This window comes from Thrips palmi, unplaced genomic scaffold (genome assembly GCF_012932325.1).
Source record: "Thrips palmi isolate BJ-2018 unplaced genomic scaffold, TpBJ-2018v1 HiC_scaffold_5, whole genome shotgun sequence".
NCBI classification, from domain to species: domain Eukaryota; kingdom Metazoa; phylum Arthropoda; class Insecta; order Thysanoptera; family Thripidae; genus Thrips; species Thrips palmi.
Genome location: NW_023144632.1, coordinates 13,031,933 through 13,058,177, shown reverse-complemented (window position 1 = coordinate 13,058,177; position 26,245 = coordinate 13,031,933). Strand labels below are relative to the sequence as shown.

The following is a 26,245-nucleotide window of genomic DNA, read 5'->3' as shown; positions in this document are numbered from 1 at the left end:
AGTAGGCTTTAGACCAAACGCATTCGAAAGAGCAGTTCACCTCACACTCCGCCCGTGGTGGATACTATTAAAACTCCAGCGAGCAACTAACCTCACTTTGACACCGCTTTCCTGCACGAGTGTCTGAGGTGCCCTTGTCGAAAACTTAATTTCTCTGGCCACTTTCAGGGCATTGTGTTCTATCTGCAGTTTTGAGCTCAACTGTTTGTGTTAACTGAGTTTTACTTCTTCTTGAACAAGTTCCTTAATGGGCAATGACTTTTGCTGGTGGCACCATGAAGACTTGTCTCCATAGTGGCACCTATGCATTCGACTGAACCCCAGAAATGAAAACTATTGATTGTCGCAATGTCCTGTAGTCCCGGTTAGGTTTTAACACTGATCCTTGCAGTGTCCTGTTTTGTCTTATCCGGTTAAGTTTAAACACATTGTTTAAATTTACAAATCCAGCCTTATGCGGATTGGAATCAAAAAAATTCTGAATGAGAACTTCGACTATGCTTGCTTGTCAGAGCTGAGTAATCAGATGCAATACTGAGAAGCAAGTGAGAGCTACTCAGGTGGTGTATTAAGACTTGGTAGTGTCCACTTACTTTCCAATAAATAGACTTAAATGGTTAGCTTCTGTTCCAGATGAATAAAGTGAAACTTCATCTGTATCAAAGATTAAGATCTCAAGAAATACTAAAATTTGATGCATCTTTTAAGTGTGTTGTGGTGTTATGGTAGTGTGGGGTAGGGAAGGGAAAGGAGAAAAACAACAGCAACAACAAACCATTGAAACATTAAAAAAAAAATAAAAAAAATAAGGTATTGAAATATCATACTCGTACCTTTCTTTGATGGTAAAACTGCATGTCCTTGTAGGATTCTTCAACAGCACTAAAGCTGATCTTCTTTCAAATATTAACATAAAGGTAAAAATTTCTTGAGCACTTGTTAAGTCTCATATTAGACCAAACAGGTAGTTCAAGAAAGACAAATAGCAGTATTATGATCAGAGAGCAAAATACAGCTATTGTACATCAGCACTCTCTTTTACTCACCCCAATGTGCCACCAGATTAAATTCAATAGTTTCATTTTAATTTCAATCTTAACACTAGTGTACTTCAAACTTATCATATAACCAAGAACACAGCAGATAAGTTCCCATTTTGGAGAGTAAAACTTTAAAGTGGGATGGTTGGAGGTAAGATATTTGCGGATAATTGGAAAGTAAAAATTAAGGTTGGATGGTTGGAGGCCAAATATGGAAGCTAATTTGACTTTGAACTCCACCTTTACTCAATAACTTCAAACAAAGTGTCAACAGAGAGGAAAATAGGCAACACACACACAAAATAAACCTTATCTGCCATGTTCATGATGCATCATTGAGTTAGATTGACACACGAAAGCTGTCCCATAAATGACAATTATATTAAACAGACAAAAGTAAATAAGTTAATTGGTTCATAATTTCAAACACCAATCATGCCCCAAATATAGATAAGAACATTAAAAATACAAAAATACTTAAGAACATTGAAAATTCAAAAGTATTTTGGAATATTGAAAACCCAAAAACACATCAGAATATTGAAAGACCAAAATTACTTCAGAATATCAAAAATGTGTGCAACTGGACTCCAAGCAAATAAGACAGCTTCTGAGCAAACTAAGTCAATGATGAAAGGCTTGTCTTACATGTAACTTCTTGCTTACCTTGTGCATCTCTGTTAGCACCAACTGCTTCTTGTGCTGCCATGAAAACTTCATCCGCTCCTTGGTCACCCATATGCCATTGATATCCTAAAAAATAAAGAAATAAAAAAAATCAATAAAATTGTACATACATACATATATAAGATTGATAAAAATAATAAAGTAGTCCTACCTTGCCGTTGAGAAGGTCCTGCATCCATGTCCTGGTTACTGTCCATGCCATCGTCATCAAGAGTAAGATCCTCAATATTTTCTTCAGTTTCAAGGTACTCAGATTTAGGCTGAATCATTTGGCCAGTGGTGGGTTCCGTTTTTTCTCGTATCCGTTGTGAAGGCTGGGTCTGACTTGAACTTCCTAATGACGGTCCGGGTTCTTGTACACTATTATCAGTCTCAACAGTTCCATCCATAAGGGATGAAAGAATTCCTAAGGCATTACTATCAGCAGAACCATTCATTGGCACTTGGTCTGAACTAAGGGGGGCTGAAGAGGGCTGGGTGCGTGACACGTCCCCAGTGTTAGAAGAGTCGCCCTCAGCAGTATTTTCATCACCAGATGTTCTTCGCCGTCGTTTTCTTCTTAAGGAAGGGGATTCACTACCATCACGGGAACCACTATCTGAAGGAATGTCTACCACTTGCGAAACTTGAGGTTGTGGCCTTCGCCTTTCCACAGTTAATCCACCACCAGAACGTGGAATATTTGTCACTGGTACAGCTTTACTAGTCCGTTTACTACTTGTCCCCCCTCCCGTGTCAGGTGGTTCATTGCCTCCACTGTCTGACAATCCCTTAATTTGAAGAGATTCAGCTGCTTTCAAAAACATTCCTAATTTGTCTTGAGCCACATTCACTTCCCCACGGTACATGTAGTCCATCATGGCTTGAAGCTCGTAGAATTTCACATCCTTGAGTAGGAGAATAGGATGCTTGTCGTAATGCTGACTCAGCAGCGTCTGCAACAGCAAAAACAAAACAAAAAAAACGCGTTAGTTTTCAAGGAATCACACCATAATTTAATAAACTGGCAACAAGTAATAATGATCAAAACATATATTTACCTCTAAATATGGACTGCATGCTGAGAGGACAACTTTGTGGGCTTGAAGACATTGGCCCTCTGCTGCTAGAGTGCAATCCACCATAGCACCCCTCTCCAGAAGAGAGTCGAACACCGAGATCAGTGTGCTTTGGTGGTTGTTCCATCTTAGACAGAACTGTTGGTCTGCCATTATCACAGATTTCTGCAACAGAAAACATTATTCGGTTAGACAGCACGCCAAACGAGGCGCAATGGCGTCTCCTCATCGCTCTGGCTTGTCGATGGGTGGGGCTCCATTTTCACCGCAACTACACGAAGTAGGAATTCACGTAGGGTTTCGGAAAAAAACTAACTAAATCACAAATCTGAGTTTAGAATAAAGAGGAAAACTTACGTAGAATGACTGTTTTGAATGAAAGGTAAATTTCGAGGGAACTTTTAAGGGCAACACCTAGACATCTTCCTCTCTTCGCTGGCTCCTCACAACTGCACCAACGCGCTTGAGCCTCAACGCACCCTGCCTTCCCATTGGTCCGCTGGACGCTTCGATTGTCCGAGTGCGACGAATTTACGGCAGAACGAATACTTAGTGAAGTAACGATTGTTCCGAACGAGAAATTTCTGAAAATTGAAGAATTCGGTCACGTTTTGTGTTTTATTCCATAAATGTTTCTCTAGCCTTAGGTTTAGGTTCTGTAGAGGGTGAAAATGTATCTGCCGTACCCAGGACGCGAGTTAACTATGATGCCACTGCCACACGGAAAGGAAGAGGAAAATATCTGTGTATGGCGCGATACGTTACCGCGTTTTGAGTCAGCTCGGCTTGCTGACTTCTTAGGGATTCTGTTTGATATTTATGTCTCTCTTCATGTGGAGTTTTCCTTTCATTATAAAGTGATTAGCATCATTTATTTCAAAGTAATTTATTTGGTTCTGGCAGGTTTTTACAAGCATTGTCAGCACGACGTACAAAATGCTGTCAGAGACCGTGACTGTCAGGCACCTGTGCAATACGTCAACGTGAGAATGACCATAATAGAGCCATCTTAAAATCCTTCTCTGGGATAAAGCATGCGTAGTTTTGGGGCAGAAGGGTGTGCCACGTTTTCCGACACCTAGGCCACAGGATAGAAAATCTCTCCGCCTTCAAGGACCAGTGGCGGGTACAGCGAATTAGAGTCCTGGGGTGAAGTTAAACCGACTCCGGTTTGGGACTTGTCTCGGCACCGAACGTGGCTCAAACGACACATAAGCTGTGGAATCCACGTGAGGGGTAGTCATTTTCATCAGAAAACAGGACATTCCACCCACTGTTTTACTCGTTTTTATTGTTCAATTGAAAAAGAAATGTTGACGACATTTGATGTGCCTTGCAGCACTGCGTATCAGAAAGAGCTGTGCAAATATTCGAATTTCGCGCCTCTCGGTATAAACAGTCCTCTTACAGCAGGCCTCGCAAGGTGAGTCCTGGAACGCACCCTCCACTAAGGTCCTAAAAATAGCGATAACTAATGCACTGATACACAAATTTCAATGTCTAAAAAAAATCATTTTTCTAGAGCAGTTAGTAAAGAAGTCAATCATCTCATATTATCCAGAGAGGAGAGTGGACTCGGCAGACCGGAGCAGACCAGGAGGTTACTGCTGGAACCTTAAGACTTCCCACGAACGTACCCCTGTAGACATTTCTGCCATCCATAACTTGAAATAGGCTTCTTGTTTATGTTTATGTCTGTAAACACATGCTTAATGTTTGATGCATTTTGATTTTAAAAACACAAAATCAAGGTAAAAGTAATAATAGATGTAACACCTGCTGTTGATATCAAACGTTGAATGTTGTACAAGAACCAAAAGTTAGAAGTGCGACAGTTTTAGTTCTAGTATTAGGTTTGACACTAAAATTGTCTATTTACCTGTAGTTGCGCGGCCAAGCGTAGTTTTCAGTTAGAGATATCGGCAACCCACATCATGCTTGCTGTGTGATCTGTTGGTGCTGTCTCAAATATTCATTTAAGTTCAGTGATATACTCTGACTTAACCTATGTCACTTAACCTGACGGTTAGACAAAACTCAATGAAAACTCTGTAATATCATTTACCGTTATTACCGTAACCGTTATTTATTTCATAACTTCAGTTTTATTTACTGCCCTTTTCAGTTACTCTCTTGTGTTGATGAAAAACTGCACATCATATTTCTGATTCAGCTGGTTTATGTTATGAAATGGTACTAATGTCATTCCGCTTAGTTGCCCAGTTTTCTTAGACAGCTCTTACATAAAAACGCTCGACCTCAGGCAAAAGATAGTGCTTATAGACGTCTTTTAAATGTTGGAGATCTGTCTTCCCTCTACACAACTTGTTTAAAAGCTGTCGTGGGTTGACACTTCAGTACATGATTGTTTTTTTAACATCTAGAATCATTCTGTTTTAAACTAGTCTGAGTTTGTAGTAATTTTAATCATTTGTTTGCAATTTTAGGCCTCTAAGATACTTTGCAGTTTTTGTGTTTCTCATGTTTGATGTTTATAGTTGTGTGTTACACATCAACACATGGTCACTCCTGACCACAGATGTTTTCCAGGAGTGTGGCTTCCATCCAAACATTCATCTCAGTAGATGTGATATCTGCAACTTAAGAGTGCCTTATGGTGTCAAAGATACTTACTCCATAAAATAGTGCATAGTCGAGAACAACCAAGTGAAATCTGTGATTATTATGTTCAACAGCCAGTTCTGTTTTGAAAAAAGACTCAGCTTTCTTGTTTTTTACAAGAAGTAATCTCAAGACATAAGTTGTGTCTTCCAAATAATAAGTGAAGTGGAGTGAAGTGAAACGAAGTAATGTTATTCAAACTGACGTGAAGTGCCTTGAAGTGAAGTGAAGTGATGTAGTGATGCGAGGTGAAGTGAAGTGAAGTGAAGTGCCTCAAGCGGCAAAAATGGATTACCTTATCACCACGTCAAATGTCACCACCAACCGTCTCAAAGGTAAATATCAATTCCCAATTACTCCTTTTTTTGTAAAAAGCCCTGATGTGAAATGTAAATTTTTGTAACTAATTTACTGTTTCCTTTTTTCAACAGTGAGTATTGAAGATGTCTGCAGTGGCTGGTTCATCAGTTGCTGTCTGGTGAGTCCCTTACTGTTAGAAAACTAAAGAGACTCAGTTTTTGCTGTTCTGCCTGATTTCTGTAAATGTTTATTATATCATTTCAATGCAGATAGAACTATTCATCAATATCAATTTATTTATTAATATGTTTTAAGTTTTTAGAAAAATTCTTCTTGTAATTAATGAAAATATTCAAAAAAAGTCTCTTTAGCTTTCAAACACATCTTTTGATTTCCCAACATGCTACGAATAACAACTCATGAAGTGTTCATACAAGTGTAGTGTAGGGTACTATAAATGAGAAGGATGGGTAAAGGACGATAGTGAGTAGAGGTTGACTGGTTTATTGGAGAGAACCGCACAGAACGAGACCAGGCTGCAGACTGTTGGCCGGCTCTGAGGCACGATCCAACTTATAGTGTGGGCAACAGTGACACATTGCTAGGTGGGTGTGTTCGTTCAGAAAGGGAAGCTATTGTAGGACCTAGGGGAGGGAAGCATGCCAGAGTGAGGAAGAAGACAAGAAATAAAATTACTGACTGACACTTTGTTAGCTCTGCTTTAGCTTGTCATATCTCCGTACCAGCATAGAAAAACTAAATTAAAAAAAAACCTAGTTACCGGGAGTGTAATGCCTTAGAGGCCTGTCAATAATTAGATAGCTCATCAGGAACAAAGTTTCATAGTTCTCTCAAAAGTTTCTCACAAAAAGGTTTTTTTTTTCTTGTGAAAATATTTTTTTGTAGTGTTAAGATGTTTCTGACCTCTTCTCTTAACATTAATTTGTAATTTATTTGTATTAACTGAACAGCTGCATGTGTGGTGGTGGTTCCTCGTTTGTTGGTCCATTGTTCATTCCTTCAAACTCAGTTTTGTGTGTAAGACAGCCTATCAGGCGTACAAGCCGGGGGTTAAGTTCAAGCACAGATTTTGCCCATTCCGTACGTGCCAACCTCAGACCCACACATATTAGTTTTAGACAATCAATCAAACTTGCTAGAAAATTTGAGTTGTTTTTTTCTTCTTGTAACTAATGTTAAACCAATAGTTCTTTTGAGAAATAACTAAAGTATGCCATAAAATCTGGTATTCTAACAACATTTTCACCTTACAGCAAGGCAAAGATGCAAGTCTATTTTGAATAAATTTTCAGTATTTGCTTAAATGTAGGTAGTTTTTAAACCAATTAATTTTTGCAAGGGCCCAAGCAACCCTTTTTATGTGTCCCTCTCCCCTGCTTCACAAACCTGTACAGACAGGCATCAAGAGCAACAACTTGATCCTGCACCCAAATTTCCCATGCTTTCTTCTCTTTATTTTCGCTTTAAGTGTGAGCAACGGAAACGGTTTCCTAGTTATACATTTTTCTTTTTTATGGAAGGAGGGAGCTTTTTTGTTTTTCTATGTCATGGGAAGAGTGTAATTTGATTGAAGCCGATCTTACTCATGTATTTTACAAATTTATTATTTTGGATGTATCATGAGGATAAGTAGCCTGGTAAAAATGAGACAGTTAACCCATGGTTCACCTGATAGAGTTAGGACTATTCAGAGGCAACTCTACATTTGCATGTTTTTTTTTTTTCAGGATAGATAGATCTTTTTCAATGTAGGTGCCACTTTTGGTTTTGCATGCATTGTCTTCTCCCTGTATGTTTGCACTTGTTTTCTGTTTTGTTTTATTCTTTATTTTGTTCATGTCAGGATTTGTGTTTCCTTGGGATGTTGGGCATATTATTTGTGTGGAATGGGTTGTATGCAATCCATCCTTACTTCAAGTGATAATCTATCTGTGCAACTTATTTAAGTGAATTCCTCTTTATAAAATTTTGGTGTAACCCATCGTAATGTTTACTCTTTTGCATTGTGTTTGGTAAGAGATGAGTCATATTGCGGTAACTTTTCATTTACTGTTTTGGCTTTCATTTTCATAAGTTACTATTAAGTTATTTTCTTTGTCTTTCGCATCTTATCCATTTGTGGGTTGCCTTGCCAAAACCTCGCTATTATTTCAAAGAAGTTAAAAGTTTTCATTAAGTTACACAAAAAAGTTGGAACTTCTTGTAACAATCTGAAACAATGAAATTCTATGAAATTAAATTGTTTTTTTTTTTTTTAAAGTTCCGGAGTTAAGAAAACAACAGTCAGAGGTTTTCTTTTTCACCAATTTTTTAAAGTACTTATTTTACCACACATCTGTGGACATCTTCTTGGAAATGGGTTTTGATGACAGGTTTCTTTTTGTAAGTTTGTACTTACATTTCATGTGATCTTTTTTTGTTACCTTGCCATAGGTGCAAATTATGTATATTTCCAAATGAGAGAAGAAATAAAAGTGGAGGTGGAATTCTTATGATAGTCGTTCTTTCTTTTAAAAATGCTTGAAAATAAAACCAACACGAAGTTTAGATTTATATAAAGGGCAACATAGCGTGTAATCTTTAACAGGACGCAAACACAGGCCGTTATTTTATGCATAGTTTTTGTGGGCAATTGTTTCTGCCTCAAATTCAGTACGAGCAACATGCATTAATTGTTACCTCGCAAGTGTCAACCATTCACTGCTAGGAAAATCCACAACATACCTGCAAGGATTCCTGGTAAATTATTTTATCAGGAATGGATTTGTTTTTCAAAGTACGACAGTTGTTGTAAGAAATGCAATGGAACCAGCATGACGAGTGCAGCAGTCCATCCCTGGCTGTACTTTGTACAATACTCGTTGTAAGGCCGTTATTACATATACGCAGTGTAAAACGATTTGCATTGAATGCGCCGGGGCATAGAAAGCTGATGACCAGCACACTCACAACTCACATACCTCCACACCGCATGAGAACTTTGCTCCTTGTCCTACTCTGGTGCTCACTGCCGATTTTTCTTCCAGGCCCCGCCGAGCCGCGGCAAGGGGGCCTCCAGGGAGGGCTCGGCGCACGGCCAGGGGGGCCACAGGGGCAAGGGCTTGCGGACGACGCCAAGGCCTGGTTACGCTCTCTGTCGGAGGGCGGCAGCCGCGTCCCGTTGTTGAGTGTGGCTAGTCTGCCCGGGGGCCCTATGCCTGGGGCCCCGATGCCCGGGGGGCCGATGCCCGGGGGGCCGATGACGCCGATGGGGCCCATGGGGCCCATCCTGGGCCCGGACGGCCGCCCCCTCACGCAGCTGGCCGGACTGGCCCCGGGGCTGGCCCCACATGGCTCGGGCAGCTCGTGGAACTCGCCCGGGGCGTACCCCTGTCCCCAGTGCCGGAAGGTGTACCGCTGGCGCGGCAACCTCAACCTGCACCTGCGGCAGGAGTGCGGCAAGGACCCGCAGTTCCAGTGCCCCATGTGCCCGCACCGCTCCAAGCAGAAGAGCAACCTTAAGACCCACATTCTCAATATACACGGCCCGCACGTGCTCAGGGGCGTAGCAGCCGAGCGTAATTAGTGTGATAAAAGTTGTATTCGCATTATCAAATAAATAAATGAACGAAACTCTTGTTTTCTTTTCAATACTGTCATCCTCTAAATGCGCTCCTCACATGGACATGTTATCACATTGGCTTGAAAGCACAGAGTTCGTACTGACCCCTGCTGTGTCCACAGGCGCCTGGCACCCTGGTTCCTTGGGCCCGTTCGGTTCTCAGGATCCGATCTCCAGTGACGGACACTTCAGCCAGAGGGCTGGGGGCGGCATGCCGGGCATATTCCCTTGCCCCACATGCAACAAGACGTACCGTTGGAAGTTCAGCTTGAACAAGCACCTTCGCTTCGAGTGTGGCAAGGAGCCCCAGTTCCACTGCCCCTATTGCCAATACAGCGCCAAGCAGAAGAGCAACCTCAAGTCTCATATCCTGAAGCGCCACCCGGACGGCTTTTAGGAGATTTGTACAGCTCTTGTTATATGCTCAATACATGTCTATATTTATTAATAAGCGAAGTTCCTTTCCCACCCCCTAACACACACGCACACCAACACATACCCCACTGTTTGGACTTGACGTGTCTGTGTGTTGTCGCAGGCTCGCACATGGGCTCGCCGTTCAGCAAGCCGCTCAGCAAGCCGCGCGTGACCTGCCCGCAGTGCCTCAACGTGTACCGGCACCGCAAGCACATGCTGGTGCACCTGCGCGACGAGTGCGGCCAGCAGCCCCGCTACCGCTGCCCCGAGTGCGGCCACGCCACCAAGCAGAAGAGCAACCTCACCTCGCACATGCGCAAGCACCACCGTTGCTGACTGAACTGTTTTTGCAGAGTGGGTCGCGTGGCCGGACGACCGCCGCCACCACTGCCCGCGCTGCCAGAAGGGCTACCGGCGCCGCCACCACATGCTGTTCCACCTGCGCGTCGAGTGTGGCAAGCCGCCCCAGTTCCAGTGCCCACACTGCGGCCACGCCACCAAGCAGAAGAGCAACCTGCGCACGCACATGCGCAAGCATCACCCTGAGGCGTTGTGAAGTAAAGTGCTGTTCCCTCACGTGGTTGTCGTCCTTTACTGCCCAAACCCTTCACGATACAAACACCCCTCTCTTCTCTCTGTTACTGCCCAAACCCTTCACGACACAAATACCCCTCTTTTCTCTCTGTCGCGCTCTCAAACTTTCGCACGCGCGCGGTGCACAGCCACATGTCAGGCTAACGTGTCTTGTTCCTGTTTTCCAGACGTGATGCGAGACGCCCCCTACGCCGCCGCCTTTTTACAGGCCCACATGAAGCAGCAGCCGCAGCAGGCTGGCATGATGGGGATGATGCCCATGAACGGCATGTACGGCGTGCCGCAGCCGGTCTGGACGTCGTCGTCGGCGTCCTCGGCTTGCGGGCCCGGCGAGTACCCCTGCCCGCAGTGCCACCGCACCTACCGCTGGAAGGGCAGCCTGGCGCAGCACCTGCGCCTGGAGTGCGGCAAGGAGCCCCAGTTCCAGTGTCCTTACTGCCCGCACCGCTCCAAGCACAAGGGCAACCTCAACATCCACATCCTGGGCAGGCACGCGGGCAAGCCCGGCATCCCTGTGCGCGCGCCGCACGCGGACCGCAAGCAGTACGCCATGCCGGCCATGCCGGCCATGCCGGCCATGCCTGCCATGCCGGCCATGCCAGGCATGGAGACCAGCGCGCCGCCGCATCAGTGATACAGACTGCCGCATCAGCATCGGCTTTGAAACTGACCTCGTGACCGTGCGGGCTTTGCCCTTTAAACTGTACCTATCAATTTTTTGCCTGCAATATTAACCCAAATGTAAAAGTATATGAAGTTATTTATTGTGTGAGAGCATTGTCACGAGAGCATGGTACATTCGTATTCGTTGCGTCCCTCCATAGGACAAATTATGTCTTTACACACTGTGTTACGTATGCGCCTCTCTTGTTGTGAATGTTTTAAGAATTCTTGTTCGACGTTTGATCGAGTTCATAGCTCATCTACGTCGCGTAAGGCAAGCCGTGTCACTTTTGTTTAGTGCAAACACGTTTCGCCGGATTGCTAAAGCTTTTTTTTTCAATGCCGTTTTGTGTGCCATGCTAGAGGAGTCGCTCTTTGGTGATTGTCTGCCGTATAGTCACTGATCCGTGTGCGTTGCACACCCTTTAAAACTAATAGTGGCAGAAATGGAGAGAATAAATGTCTGAACCTGACCACGCTGATTGTCCTTTTACTGTGTGACATGATTATCCAGCTCTGTGCCTCTTGGAGGAAACGCTTGCTAAAGTTGTGGTGCCTTTTTGCAGAGTACGCGTGGTGGCCGGGCCGCGAGGCGAACGTCCCGCTACAGCCCCTGCAGGCCCTGCAGGCCGCGGAGCCGGGCCGCGGCTCCTTCCAGTGCGGCTGCGGCAACACGTACCGCTACGAGCGCAACCTCAAGATGCACCAGAAGCGCGAGTGCGGCAAGGAGCCGTCGTTCGCGTGCCCGCACTGCCCCTACCGCAGCAAGCAGAAGAGCCACATGAAGCGGCACGTGCGCTGCAAGCACGGCGACACGTCCACCGTGCTCTGATAGTCTTTGTTTGTCTGGTTGATAATGAAGTTTGTTTCTGTTTCAACTCGCTTGTGTCATTTCCCCGCTCACCCCTCACACCCCAAGGTGCTCGAAAGCACCCGGGCGCGCGGGCTCAGCGCTCCCGCCCGAAACGGCATACGATCAGTTACGGTTTAAAGTAAAGTCAGCGCCTGTCGAGCTTGTAGTCGCTAGAGGCTCTTCTCCGCCGCGATAAAGTGTCACCTTAGTCAGGACGGCCATGTCTCGTTTTGCAGTGCAGGCGGGCATATGTCGGGCCCGAAATGGCATACGATCATGTATGGTCTAGCCCTTAATGGTGATGGTAATGTCGAGTCGAGGTAGGCCAGCCCGCCGAGACCGCCTGCACGGCGCGTGGCCTACCCGCGCAGGCTGAACCGACTGTCAGGCTCTCTGTGCTAACTCGATGCGTGTGCTGTTGCAGGCTGGACCGAGGGCTCGCTGTGGAGCGACCGCGGCGAGCATAACTCGACGCAATGTGGACGGTTCGAGTGCTTCCAGTGCGGCAACGTGTACCGCTGGAAGGGCAACCTGATGGCCCACCTGCGCGTCGAGTGCGGCAAGGAACCTAACCAGCACTGCCCCTACTGCCCGCAGCGCTTCAAGCACAAGAGCCACCTCAAGAGACACTTCCTGCGGCTGCACCCGGAACACCGCTGGCCGAACAAGTAGCGCTGTGTCACTCTGTTTTTGAGAAAATACACGCCATGAGAATCACACAGTGTCCTTGCTTGCCCCCATCCCCACGACACGCCGCTCGTCTTGTGGTTCCTGCTAACCGATGTCCTTTGTCTGTCCAGTGAGGTTCCGACGGGCCGTGTACGTCCCGATGGGCATGCCAGCGCTGGCGCCCATGGCCCCGCCGCCACCGCCACTCGCCTCCAACCCGGGCCAGTTCACGTGCCACCAGTGCGGCAAGGTGTACCGCTGGAAGCGCAACCTGCGGCAGCACCTCAAGATGGAGTGCGAGAAGGAGCCCGCCTTCCTGTGCCCGCACTGCCCGCACCGCTCTCACTACCGCAGCCACCTCCGCCGGCACCTCATTAACAAACACGACATAACGCTGCCCTGATCTGTCTTCCAGTTTACCTGTATATTGTTTAAAAAGCAAAGTGGTTGGCTCTGTGAGCAGTATTTTGGTGAGGTTGCATTCCGGCTGATGCGGCGGCGGCGGCCTTTAAGTGAGAACATGTTTGGGATCATCAGTATTTTTAAAGTCTATTTTCACGAGAGCCAGTCGGCCTCTCTGTCTTCCGAGCGTGATTTTTAATGTTTCTGTGAATGTTTTACATTGTAGTCATTGATATCAGTGTTGTTTCAGTAGTGAATGATTGCTGTCTCGTTCAGATACTCTTATTTATAATAATGTTTTCTATAACATCATTAATTTAGTTTTTTCTTTGTTTCTGATTGCAATAAAAAGAAAAGCCACGCCACTGTCTCTTGTCCTTTTTTAAAGCAAATACATCTTGCCTCATTGTTTTTAAAGGTATTTAGAGAATGTACTGGTCTTGTATTCTGACTGGCGTATTCTGTCACAGACGGCGGCCGCTTTTGGCCTGATGCGCAGGCGAGCAACGCGCCGGGACAGTTCCCCTGTCTAGACTGTGGCAAGGTGTACCGCTGGCGGCGCAACTTGCTGCAACACTTGAAGCTGGAGTGCGGCAAGGAGCCCGCCTTCCCGTGCCCCCACTGCCCGCACCGCTCTAAGCACAAGAGTCACCTGAAGAAGCACATCCTGGTCGTGCACAAAGTCGTGCCCCATTTGTAGAAATTGTTTGTGTGAGTGTGAAAATCAGTTCCCGTGAGACGTGCGGCTTTAGAGGTCAACCGGCTTTTTCCTTGAAAGAAGACTTTGGATTTTGTCTGTGGCGGGTCTGTGTTTTTACTGTCATAATTGTGACAGGCTGTTTCCTCAGCATGGACCGACTGAAATTTGTTGTTTGTGTAAATAAAAAAAACCTTTCCTGCCCTTGCTGCACCTGTTCTTGCCTCTGTGCATAGCTTTTCAACATATTTATTCACCTCTGCGTGGGCACGCACTTCTTTTCGATTACCGCCACTGACGCCCCTTTTCACGTTCCAGGTCGCTGGGCCGACGAAGCGGCGAACAGGGAGCGGGTTCTGTGGGCGAACCAGCGGCGCTTGGCACTGACGCCGTTCGGCAACCTGCCACCCTTGCCAGACGGCATCACGGCGCACCCCGTGCTGCCCGCCTCGCTGGCGGCATTGAGGCGCAACAGCAAGTCTCCGGGCCGCTTCGAGTGCCCGCGCTGCGGCAAGGTGTACCGCTGGAAGGGCAACCTCAAGCAGCACATCAACGTGGAGTGTGGCAAAGAGCCACAGCTGCAGTGCCCGTACTGCCCACACCGCTGCAAGCACAAGAGCAGCATGAACCGCCACATGAAACACCTTCACGCCTGGGACCCCACTAATCACTGGCAAAGCAACTCGCCACCGGCCGAGAACGGGCGGTTCATGCCCGCGGATGACCTTGTGAAACACCAGTTTCCGCTTTGAGTGCTTTTAGAGACTGCTGGGAGTTATGCATCCACTGAAAAATCAAACGTGGTCTAGCCCGCACCAACTGGTGTGGTCAAACGGGTGCCATTTTGACCGCATCAGTTGGTGCGGTGTAGACCACGTTTGGTGCGTCATTGCACGGAAAGACAACACCAAACGTGGTCTAGACCACACCAACTGATGCGGTCAAAATGGCACCCATTTGACCACACCAGTGGTGCGGTCTAGACCACGTTTGGTTTTTCGGTGTCCTCGGATTCATCTACCATGTCACATCATTGATCGATCTCACAACGCTTTTCCAACGAGGCAAATAACGGCGTTTTAAGACCAAAATGCGCTTTTTAAATTATTTATTGTGGATTTGAGACCTTGTTGCTTTTTGTTCACACTAAATTATTGTGTGCTTTTTTGTGCATAAGCTTCGCACAAAATTGAGCATGCGTTTTGCAATGCATGAATTTGTGCGGAACTAAGCATGAAAGTGTGCTTTGTTGGGCATAAAATTCGTGCATATCGAAGCGCATGCTCAGTTTTGTGCAAAGCTTTTGCACAAAAAAGTACGTAGTAATATAGTGTGTTTGGTGGACTCCTGAGGGCTTAGTGGTGGGGCGCAACAAATTAATTATTTCAGCTTGATCGCCGTCGTTATCTTTATTCTAGATGCCCTGGTTAAAACTTTAAAACGGGGGTTTTCAGCATCAGCATTTGAAGGACCCGTAACATTGCTTAACGATTCCTTAATGTTCCTAGTAAAAGTGCTGGTATATGCCAAGCAACAACACTTAATTTCTAGTCTTTTTCAAACTTAGCCCTTTGAAGACTTGAGGCTTGAGGCAATCGCAGTCCAAGCAAAGAGAGTAATAAGAAAACGAGATAAGAATCAGCTTTGAACCTTTGTCTATTGGCCCGCTACTACCTCCAAGTAACTCGGGATAGCAAAGCGTTTAGTAAAATTTTGAGTTGGTTTTCAAATAAGAAAGTAAGGTTCGTCGTATTTGCCTGCACAGGGAAAAAATTCCTTGTGTTGTTTTGTGTTACGTTATCTGTGAATAGTATCTTAGTATATTTATTGTACGTAGTTCCTACTGATCGCAGCATTGATAACGACAACGTTATTCAGTTGTCCTTGAGCGTATGGTTATTGATCATTTTAGGGTAAGATTTACGCTATTCGTAACAAATGTCAATGTACTTATGACATAAAGACTTAATGTGATGCCATCAGTTATGTGTCCGATGAGATACGATGCCAGACTTTAAATCGATTCCCTAACTAAGCATCATCTCATATTTTGACTAGTTGATCTGATGATTCTTGGGCTAGTTATATAAAGCTGAGGTTTAAAATGTAATCCAGTTTTAAAATGTGACTATTCGTTTTTCTTGACTAAGGAGCGCATTGCTTTAGACTGCGTTGTTGTTGCTCAACTCCGTTTTGTACTTATTTAATAAAAAAAGTTCAATAATTACGTTGCATTGTATGAACACCCCCGGAATGGACTGAGCCACATGTATTTATAAAATATGGAGTATTAACTATTGTTCTGGACTTCTTTTTCAGGGGCGCGGGACCGGGGTCTCTATAAATGTCCAAGCTGTGGAAAGACGTACTGTCACAAGAGGACCTTGACGTTTCATGCCCGATACGAGTGTGGCAAGGAGCCTAGTGTCCATTGCCCATTTTGCCTCCACAAGTCAAAGAAGAGAAATAATATGTTTGCACATATTCGACGCGCGCATCCCGAAGCTAACCAGGAAAGCGTTCGCCTCCTGTTGCGGCGACAAAGTGTTTAGGGAAAAAGCTATGCATGCGTGATGTTCTTTCCCACTCATTTTTGTTGGGTGATCATTTTGGAGTGTGTAGTACATTAAATGATCAATCTCAGTTCTAGAGTGAAGCACCTGTTTGTACAAATATGGAATTGTAATGTAATCGTTTATACGGGAAATGTGGCCTTTTTATTACAAAATGCTGTTTGATGTGCAATTCCGTAAGCTTTGGTGCAACCAAGTGCCATACAGATACAACTGCAGCTTTACACTGCATTTGATCTTTTCCGAGTTATTCTCTTTGTTTTGTAGACTTTATGCTTTAAGTGTTATTTTTTTGTCATTGCTCTAGTCTATATGCATTTTACTGTGAAGGTTTGTCGACACAGGTGAAGCAAGGGCATTAAAACTATGCTTTTAAAGGGCGTAGACGATTTATACCCCTGGAAAGCGAGAATCGTTAATGTGTTTGAAAGGGCATTAAAATTCGAGGGGTCCTATTCAAAAGATCTTATTTGGGCGCTCCTGTTCAAAGAATCTTATCTGCAACGCAACTGAATTTCACCAAGTTTGATCATTTATTAAGACAGCTACAGATCAAAATAATTTGTGACTTAAGTGACACCGACTTGAAGATCAGAGGTGTGCAACTCGCCTCTGGCGGGTGCCTTGCTTGCGGGCGCCCGGGCACCAGGCGCGGGCGCTCGGCTGTTGGCTGTGGGATGGCCGCCTGCGTAGCCCACAGCGCTGGCTGGCTCCCTACGTTCAGCGGGCGGTTTGATCCCAGGCATACCGGCCCGCTGCTCGGCCGCATCCATCCTTGTCTTTTCCATAAGCTGCCCTGAGAGCGAGAGAGACGGTCTATGTGCTTGCTTCGTCCAGGCGAGTTCACACCTCAGCGTCAGTCACCCAGCCGCACAGCCGCGAGTCATAGAGCAGCCAGCCTGGGTCGGCCCCGGCACAAGCCGAGGCTCGGCAGCGCCCGCGCGGCTCGAGCGTCTGCCGGCCGGCCGATTTAGAAGCCCGGGGCACCGCTAAAGGTCTGTAGAGGCATATCAGCGTCGATGATAGCGCCCAGGGCTACTGTTGCACACCCCTGGTCAAGATGACAGATCAAAGAAATCTAGTACATGTAGAGATATGTTCAGCTTACCCTCTTATCCGTCCCAAATGGTCAAACTTAGTGAAATCCCCTTGCGTTGCAGATAAGATTCTGTGAACAGGAGCGCCCAGATAAGATCTTTTGAATAGGACCCCTCGAAGTTCACCTAAAAGTCCTATACCATTTACGCCCTTAAAGGGCATGAAAGGCTGTTTATGCCCTTACGTGCGTAGTTTTTATGCCTTTTTACTAGTGGACCGTACAATTTGAAGCGCCTGTTATTTTCCTTATACAGTTTTTATTTACTGTTTGGATGTGATAAATGTTTTAGTCAATAAATGTGTCTGTTTAGTTCCTATATACCAAATGGTAATAAAGCTTTTGCTTTCTATGGGTCTTAACGATATTAATATAATATCACAACCTCCAAAATTTTTGTACAAAAGTAAAACAAGGACCATTTTGGATGTTCCATCGTTCTTTCTCTAAGCACTTCAGAAGAGGAACCAGAGATGTGCAACTTCTCTAACTAAATCATTAATTTTGTTTTAATTTTAAATTTACTTTTAGTAATGTATGACCTGTATGACCTTAACGTTTAGGAAGATATCAAGGAAGAAATCCCTCCGCTTTCGTTTACTAATTCATAGCAATGGGTGCATGTGGCAAAACTTGGTCAAAAGTGGTAAAATTTTTCACGAACCAAGCAAGTTGATAGGAAATAATTTAAGTGGGACATCGCGGGTGGTCAGTGAACGAGTTTAAAAGAAAGCCCTCCATTGTAGACAAATTTTGAAGTAACCTCGTATTTTGACGTGTTGCTCTAGGATCTTCCCCTTCACTGTGGTCCAGGGCGGTGACTGAAAGCTGGTTTCGCGATCATAGCCAGGGAGAGTCCCTCCATACTTGCCCAGGCTGTCGCAAGATCTATCGATACAAGAGAGGACTCAACTTTCACATGAAGAATGAGTGCGGCAAGGATCCACACGTCCAATGTCCGTTCTGCCCTCACCGCTCCAAGCAAAAGGGCAACGTACTGGCGCACATTCGCATCAAGCATCCAGAAGAAAACGTTGACCAAGTCAAGAGATCGTTGCATTCCATCTACTACTAAAAATTTGCTTCCATCAAGAAAATTGATTACGAAATTTTACAGTTTTTATTTACTGGAACCGTAGTTTGAGGAAAAATGCCTGTTCATCATTCTGGTCAAATTGTGATTAAACTAATTAAAATATACGGTGCTTATTATTTTAACCCTAGCTTCCTTTTAAAATAAAGAGAGAGTTTTAAAAGTTATGTCCAATTTCGTCACAACTCTTAGATTTCTAATAAATTTTTTGTCTTGTAGGACAAAGTCAATCGCGAAGGAGATTCGAATGCGAACGCTGCGGACAGTCCTTCGCTTACAGCTACAACCTGTCAAGGCACTTGCGCTATATTTGTGGACAGGAACCTCGATTCTGCTGTCCGCTCTGCCACAACAAGTTTAAAGCAAAGCCCAATCTTGTTCGCCACATAGTCCAAGTGCACAAGAGGCCTGAGCTAGTTGAAACCATAGACATTCCTCATCAATAGAGAAAATAGTTTATTCTGAGTTGAAGGTTGACTTTTTTTTTCATTTCCGCTAAGAGCACGCTTGCTCTAGAATTCGTGGTTGCTAATTCTTAACTGTTGGGTGTTTTCAGGTGCAAGAGGTGTTTCAAGAAACATCGGCCGCGCTCGTGCCTTCAACAATCTGATGGCGTTACATGAGTCTCTGCCGAGCGACCCATTGCTACTTCCGTCCCAATTCGCAGTCGACAATAATGCATTTGTGTCCAAACCGACGCGCGTCTCTCAGAATAGGACCTCATCGCGTGGGATCTGCAAAAACTTTAATCCTTTGTGGGAAGAGCAGTATTTGTGTACGGTGAATACAAAAAACGGCACAATTCTGTGTCTTGTTTGTGGGCAAGTGTTTGTGTCACCCAAACAATTTAATCTTTCCAGACATTATAAAAATAAACACATTAGGGATTTCGAAGACATTCATGGTTCTATGAGGGTTTTAGCAATTGCCCGCCTGAAAGAAGAGTTGCATTTAACAGATAGCCAAAATTAAAAAAAAAATGTTTTTGTTTCCTAGTTTAAGCATTGTTAATGTTGGATTATTTATAATAATAAATTATTCTCTGATTTCCGAAGTTGTTAACTTGTTTCTTTATCTCAATCTCAAAGAACGTTTATATAAATTTCTGACTTACAAGTAACTTGATCTGTGACAATAGGTGTTTTCCTGTGGCTTCTGTAACGTTTTGGTTTTTTTTGTTTAGATGAAGTGTGGAGTTCCGCGCGTCAGCAGTTTTCTTGCCCCAAATGTGGAAAAGTGTACATGCACTACCGTTCTTTGAAGGCGCACCAACGGTTTGAATGCGGGAAGGAAGCAAGTTTCCAGTGCCCATTCTGCCCGCAGCGTTGCAAGCAGAAGAGCAACATTTTGTCTCACATCCGTCTCAGGCACCCGGATGTCGACTACCTCCACGCAAAGAAGATGGTCCGTTGGGTTTAAGTCCAAACAGAACAAAACTACTTGATTTTTAGAGCATCTTTGTACGTCTTTTATTGTGAAGTTGCTGTGTGCGCTGGCAAGATTTACAGCATTTTTGGTTAAAGGCATAAATAAACATTGTCAGAAACCAATAAATCATTATATTTTAAAATTCGTGTTTGGTTGTACCCTATCTTACATTGAAAATAGAAGGACTCTTTGTCATGAGATTTTCATTTTTTTTGAGCTAACAGTGCGTTAGAATTTTCAAGTGGCTATTAGGCACTCTCCTGAGCTTAAATCTACTTATTTATCCTTAGTCGTTCTTTGTGTAGGCACCAAAATTTCTAACGCCACATTATTTTGACTTCTATAATAGACTAACTTGTTATTCGTCTGTTACAGAGTGGATTCCACCAGTGGCTGAGGATAGGACGTGGGGCGCATCGAAGCAAAGCGTTCGTTTCTCTTGTGAGCGTTGTGGCAACACTTTTGTCAGTAGAAGTAATCTAAACAAACACATGCGCTATACCTGTGGACAGGAGCCTCAGTTCCCTTGCCCTATCTGCCCCTATCGATCCCGGCAGAAGTCCCACCTTATTCTGCATGTGGCAAACCGGCATCCTGGTGCAGACGTCCTAAGACTCAAAAATATTCTGCCTCGAGACTGGAAAGCCCTTTAGCAGGAACGGCAGTTGAATTGCAAAAACGACTGTAAATTATGTTGTATGTATTCAACAATAAATTATTAAAAAAGAAAAAAGCTTTTGTTTATTGACTTTCAAACAGGTTTTTGTGTGTGTGCCAAATAAAAGGACACCAATACTTTTTTGTTATCATGTACCTACCTCCTCATGCCCCAAAAGTGATCGTTTCTTATTAGTACTAGCAAATACAGTCAGCTCTGGTTAACTGTTCCGAGTTGGCCCCTGGTTAGCTGTCCCAGAGACATCCCCACCACCACCGGCCGGCGAGAGATTACCGGTTGTCGGGACAGCTAACCAGAGCTGACTGTATTTATAAAACTACAATGGATTGAGAAATAATACTTTTTTATTTTTGCAGGATGTATGGTCTGGCAAAGGCCAACGACGGCTGAATCACCTTTGTTCATCTGCCCGCAGTGCCCACGAACTTACCAACATAAAAGAAGCCTTGTGCTACATTTGCGATTTGAATGTGGAATAGAACCAAAATTTATCTGCCCGCACTGTAATTTCCGGTTTAAGCACAAAGCACATCTAAAGCGACATATATCTAGCCAGCATCCTAACGCTGTTTATGGGTCATTTTAATTGTTTGTTGTCTCATGTATTCAATCCCTATCGTCAATAAAAAGAGAAATTCACACAATTTTCTATTCTTTTTTCACATTTATGTTAAATTGTTGAAATACGTCAATGGTATTCTAGTAAATGCAAGCTGCTGTTTATTTAATATTAATCAAAAGGGTAATTGGTTTCAGATTGGCCTGCTGCATCTATCACATCTTTCTCAAATGAAATTCGTGGCACATCCTCAGGCAAATTTGCTTGTTGCCGCTGTGGCAACGAGTTTGCCTACAAGAGTAACCTGCATAAGCATTTGCGTTATACCTGCATGCAGGAGCCACAGTTTCCGTGTCCCTATTGCCCATACCGATCAAAACAGAAGTCTCATCTTCACAGGCACATCGGATTCAAGCACAAACATCATCTTGGCGCCACGTAGATGCATAAAAAGACGACAAGAAGTCAACCTTTGTACTCTTGTGAAAATTTAAGAAAGGTTGCTAGCAAGATCATAAGTCAATAAAAAGGGCAATGTCAGTTCGACAATTTACAGTTGTATGTTAGCTTACAGTATTATAAAAAGTATTATATGCATTGTAAGGACTGTAAAGCATTTGCTTGCACACAAATAAAGCAATGTACCAATAATAAATGTGAATGAATGAATGTGACGTGTCCACAGCCTTTTTTGAAAGTCGAGATCAGAGATCTGGGATGGTCTAGCCCATGGGCTTTGTGGCTGTGGTGGTAGAGACCGCTCGTCTCGTGCGGATGACCCTGCTTCAGCCGATACCACCACACTGGTGCGAGCCGGCCGTGGAACTGCCCATCCTCATACTCCAGTCGAAATGCTTTGAATATTCCCTCTTAACTAATTTTCGTTTTACGTTTTCAGACAATTTCCCGCCATTGAGCACAATGAGCTTTTCCAATTTTAATACGTCTGCAACGACCAGTCGTGGAATGCCTGCCTCCAGAGAGCAATTTTCCTGCCCACAGTGCGGGAAACTTTACCTCTGGAAACAAAGTCTTATGCTGCACATTCGGAGAGAATGCGGAAAGGAGCCCCAATTTCCTTGTCCGCACTGCCCACACCGCGCAAAGCACAAATCCCATATTTTAAGACACATAATAAGCCGCCACAGCACTGGACCTACTAACTTGTTTTAATCAGTTAAACTTGTAATTCCTTTTTATGCATCGAATGCGCAACCGTATTAAATCTATCATATTTTGTTTAATTTGTCAAATTTAAAAATTAAATGTTATTGATTGAAAGTAATGCGTAGATGTTCTAATTGCTGACAATGTCCTTATGTCTCTTTACCGAGACAAATCCTGAAGCCCTTAGATTGAGTGTTGGTTAATGGTGCGTTTAATATGTGTACTGACTTGAAAGGTCTTGCCCGCCACAGGTTTACTGCCGCCGCCGTTCTTCTCCAATCAATGGATGTCTGGCTTTGGGTCAACCTCGATAACACCACTGCACATGGGAGTACTGGATCGGGGGCGAGTTGGAGGCGAACGTGGAGATCCAAGCAAGCCTTACGCTTGCCCTCAATGTGGCAAGCGGTACGGCTGGAAGAAGAGTCTAAACTTACACGTGCGTCAAGAATGCGGCAAGGAACCCCAATTTCACTGTCCTCTCTGTGATCACAGCTCCAAGCAGAAAAGTAATCTTGTGTCGCATATTCGACACAGACATGAGAAAGATCTGGCTACAGCAAAATTACTTGCAAAGGTTAAACCCCAGCAGTTTGACGGCTCGTTTTTAGATAGTGATAGTCCCGCTTCATCATCCGACATGCATATCCCTAGAATTGAGTAAGAGCGCCCCAAACTTCGGTAGATTGTGCATTATTGTTAGCATGGAAAGTATTTTATTCTTTTACATGTATAAATGTTTATCCACTTATAGATTTAATCCATTTATGTATAGCCATTACAAATTTATTTACCTAAAAATCGTATTATTTGGTTCAAAGCAAATTAATAAGAGAAAAATTGTAAAACATATGAGTAATAAAATTGTCACTATTCTTTTAAACTGGAGTTTTAATCAAAAGCCCTACATATTGAAACATATGCAGTGATTTGTTATTTCATGTTACCGTGACTGACGTTCGCATTCCCTCATTGCAGGCTCTTCCTTTAGACAGTCGTTTTCCCAATCGTGGTCCTCCCTTTCAGGACAAAATGAACTCACATCCTATTCTGCCAGCATTGCAAAAGGCTCTGGTCAGGTAAGATGGCAACGTGTTTGTACGTATCACAATGTCACTCCGTAAAAATATTTGCAATTTGAAACATTTTTGCAGCAAGAGAGGTACCGCTGCATTAACTGTGGTAAAGAATACCGTTGGAAGCAGAGTCTGATGCTTCATATTAGACAAGAATGTGGCAAAGAACCGCAGTTCCAATGCCCTTTTTGCCAACACCGATCAAAGCGAAGAGGGAACCTTAAGGGCCACATTTCGCGAAGTCATCCAGACCAATCTGTGAATGCTGCGATATCATTCCGTTGGAACTAAAGTGCAGGTTGGACAGATAAAGGGGGCTTCCTTACCTTCTACGCACATTGCGTCTACTGAAAAAAGCTCCCTTCCTTCTACACTTTGTCTGTAAACGTAGATTTGTTACTAACGGGATAATTCTTTTCAGGACAGGTGCAAGCAGGTCACACGCCGACAAAGTTAAGGCAAGGCGAAATCTTTTCTTGTGAGCGATGCAGCCGTTCATTTTCTTACAAGTACAACTTAATTAAGCACCAACGATACTCTTGTGGCCAGGCACCTCAGTTTGCCTGCCCTGTTTGTCCTTTGCGTAGCAACCACAAGTGGAGCGTCAACGTACATATGCGAAACAGGCACCCTGAGATAGGCGCTGAATCGAAACCACTGCAATTGCGGTACTAAACGAACTTGCGTTAAATTTAGACAGTAACTGTATTTATCCTATTTGAAACCGTCATTTGATTTGAATTCAAAATTTGCTCGGATTTGATTAGGAACCAAAGTGTAGAACTCAATGTCAAATACCCGTGAAAATCGATTTTTAAAACGACAATTTGCACATGACACTAATGTTAGCACGCTTTAAATGACCTTATCCCTGTGTAAATTGTGCGCCTTTTCAATTGCTTTTTTATTGTCCATGTATGTTTGCATCAGAAGAAATTAAACCAGGATTTAAAACTTGACATATTTTTGCTTTTACCTTTTCCACACACCAGCAACGCAGCTTGAAATTATGTACCTTTAATAAGTTATGATTCATTATTTCATTCTTGCAGGATTCCAAACTGAGAGGCCTGTTGGGCACGCATTAGCGCCTGTTGCGCCCACGGGGACCAACACCATGGTGTCCCTGTTTCTCCCAGGCTTTGAGGACAACGAAATAAGACCAGGACAATCGGGCCACACGTGCCCGAAGTGTAACCGTCGCTACACTCAAAGGGGAAACCTTCAGAGACATATCAAACTGGAGTGTGGAAAGCAGCCTCAGTTTCAATGCTTTATATGTGGGAAGCAATTTACGAGAAAAGACAACATGAAGATGCACGTTAAAATGCTCCATCAGACCTAGAGTAACAAACTTTTACTGCAAGTTTTTTTTGTTCTTTAGATTATTTTTTGAAACATTGTCCTGCATGCAGAATCTTGAACTTGGCGATACTCGTGTGAATTTTTTTGAATGTGTGATTAACCAGAGAGCTACAATGTTATGTGCATTTTCAATATTTAAAATGTGTAAAAATGAGAGGTTTGCTATGTTGCATTGGTCTTCGACTTTTATTTTTAAGTTATTACTTAAGATGCTTGCTCAGAAATTTTTCTTAACTGTCTATATTGATATTAAAGAAACCTGAGTGGTCAAAATGCTCTTATTTTATCCTTTGAATGGGAGTTTTGGGGTGCACAGATGGACTCTGAAGCGCAAACCCAAGCACACAAGTCTTTCCATTGGGGAAATGATTCACCTTCCGCTTCACTGCTGGCCACTCCGAACCTCTCCGTCTGCAGAGGGGAGAATGAATGGGCAGTAAAACTTTGTTAATTGAAATCACCGTGTATGCTTTTGCTTCAAGCGTCCTTCTTTTATCTGGTATAAACTAACTTGTTTAATATAATAAATGAAATGACTTTTGTTTTGTTGTTGGGTTGGTGATATGTTTGAGGGTTTGTTTTGCTGTGTTTATGACACATTTTTCATTTTTCAGGTGTCGTGTGGAGTGCAGGATTTCCAGCAAAGCCGGCTGTTGGATTGGCGAAGTTCCCCTGCGAGCGGTGTGGCAGTGTCTTCTCTTACAAAGGCAACTTACTGAAACATCTGCGCTATACCTGTGGAAAAGGGCCCCAGTTTGCCTGTCCTGTTTGTCCTCAGCGAAACAAAGACAAGTGGAGCCTTCAAAAACACATCCGTAACAAACATCCTGTTTATTCTAGACTGGAACCTGTTATACTACCAACAATACAAGATCCGAAACCCAAAAATGATTTGTTGACGTTTTAGTCATAAAGTGATCATAGTTGTTACTTCACGGCTGTTCAGTGTTTCTGTAAAGCATTTTTTTAACTATCAAGGCAGATGTCTGGTCAATAAAGGAGACAATTTGAAAATATGAATAGTTTCATCTCTTAAAACTCCCCTTAAAAAGGAAAAATGCTGTTTCTCTTAGGTGGCCCTTTCTAAATTTGATCAAAACTCTGTTCAAGCTCACAATGCCGTTTGCTACACAGGTCGGGCCATTTCGTCCTGTCAGGATTGGCCTACGTTGGAAGGATGGCGAGCCCCTGGCCTTAACGCTGCACCCGGTGCAGGGCAACTTCAGGAACTGGAGTTGCAGACTCAATACACTGGACGGGGCGTAGAGTTTGCTGCAGGTCGTCAATGGATCCTCGATAATCAGACGACCGAGTCCTTCGCTTGCCCCAACTGTGATAAAGTTTACCGCCACAAGCACAACCTGCGGCGCCACATTAACGTGGAATGCGGGAAGGCACCCCAGCTGCAGTGCTCCTTTTGTGATATGCGATTCAAACACAAATGCACTCTGCAAAAACACGTGGATCGAAAGCACCACGCATCCAGGAAATGATGGCTTGTCATCCGTTATGTAAACTGTATCTTAATTAAATGCTTTGAGTCATGCTTAGCGATCGTGTTGATTTTTTCCCTTGTTCTTTGCTA

General features: G+C 44.1%; 5 protein-coding genes and 1 long non-coding RNA gene across 11 annotated transcripts in view; 5 read left to right on the top strand and 1 right to left on the bottom strand.

Annotated features, from left to right (window-relative positions):
• LOC117650386 (zinc finger protein Xfin-like) overlaps positions 1–3,296 on the bottom strand; it is a 103,682-nt gene extending 100,386 nt beyond the window's left edge. The window contains exons 1-4 of the mRNA XM_034393770.1: positions 3,143–3,296; positions 2,768–2,950; positions 1,879–2,662; positions 1,707–1,793 (exon numbers count right to left, since the gene is read on the bottom strand). Coding sequence (XP_034249661.1) covers positions 1,707–1,793; positions 1,879–2,662; positions 2,768–2,938 — 1,042 coding nt within the window. The 5' untranslated portion in view covers positions 2,939–2,950; positions 3,143–3,296. The remainder of the gene's footprint in view (positions 1–1,706; positions 1,794–1,878; positions 2,663–2,767; positions 2,951–3,142) is intronic.
• The window catches only part of LOC117650388 (longitudinals lacking protein, isoforms H/M/V-like), a 38,351-nt gene that overhangs the window by 7,616 nt on the left and 4,490 nt on the right, over positions 1–26,245 (top strand). The window lies entirely within an intron of this gene.
• Positions 4,420–8,223, top strand: LOC117650419. Its single transcript, XR_004588035.1, has 2 exons — positions 4,420–5,742; positions 5,839–8,223. It is a non-coding gene; the product is annotated as an uncharacterized LOC117650419 (long non-coding RNA).
• LOC117650413 (protein krueppel-like) lies at positions 11,960–12,573 on the top strand. 3 transcript variants are annotated; one of them, XM_034393835.1, is made up of 2 exons: positions 11,960–12,134; positions 12,281–12,573. In XM_034393835.1, exons 1-2 carry the CDS (start codon positions 12,077–12,079, stop codon positions 12,526–12,528), a joined length of 306 nt encoding a protein of 101 aa, XP_034249726.1. In that variant the 5' UTR covers positions 11,960–12,076; the 3' UTR covers positions 12,529–12,573. The 3 variants fall into 3 exon arrangements, with proteins under 3 accessions (XP_034249726.1, XP_034249727.1, XP_034249728.1); XM_034393836.1 differs by having other exon boundaries at positions 12,022–12,160; XM_034393837.1 differs by having other exon boundaries at positions 12,038–12,176.
• Positions 23,420–24,508, top strand: LOC117650414 (gastrula zinc finger protein XlCGF52.1-like). The gene is made up of 3 exons (XM_034393838.1): positions 23,420–23,593; positions 23,722–23,963; positions 24,348–24,508. Exons 1-3 carry the CDS (start codon positions 23,558–23,560, stop codon positions 24,358–24,360), a joined length of 291 nt encoding a protein of 96 aa, XP_034249729.1. The 5' UTR covers positions 23,420–23,557; the 3' UTR covers positions 24,361–24,508.
• Positions 24,637–25,680, top strand: LOC117650409 (longitudinals lacking protein, isoforms A/B/D/L-like). Its single transcript, XM_034393830.1, has 2 exons — positions 24,637–25,159; positions 25,275–25,680. The coding sequence occupies exons 1-2, from the start codon at positions 25,090–25,092 to the stop codon at positions 25,565–25,567; spliced, it is 363 nt and encodes a 120-aa protein (XP_034249721.1). The 5' UTR covers positions 24,637–25,089; the 3' UTR covers positions 25,568–25,680.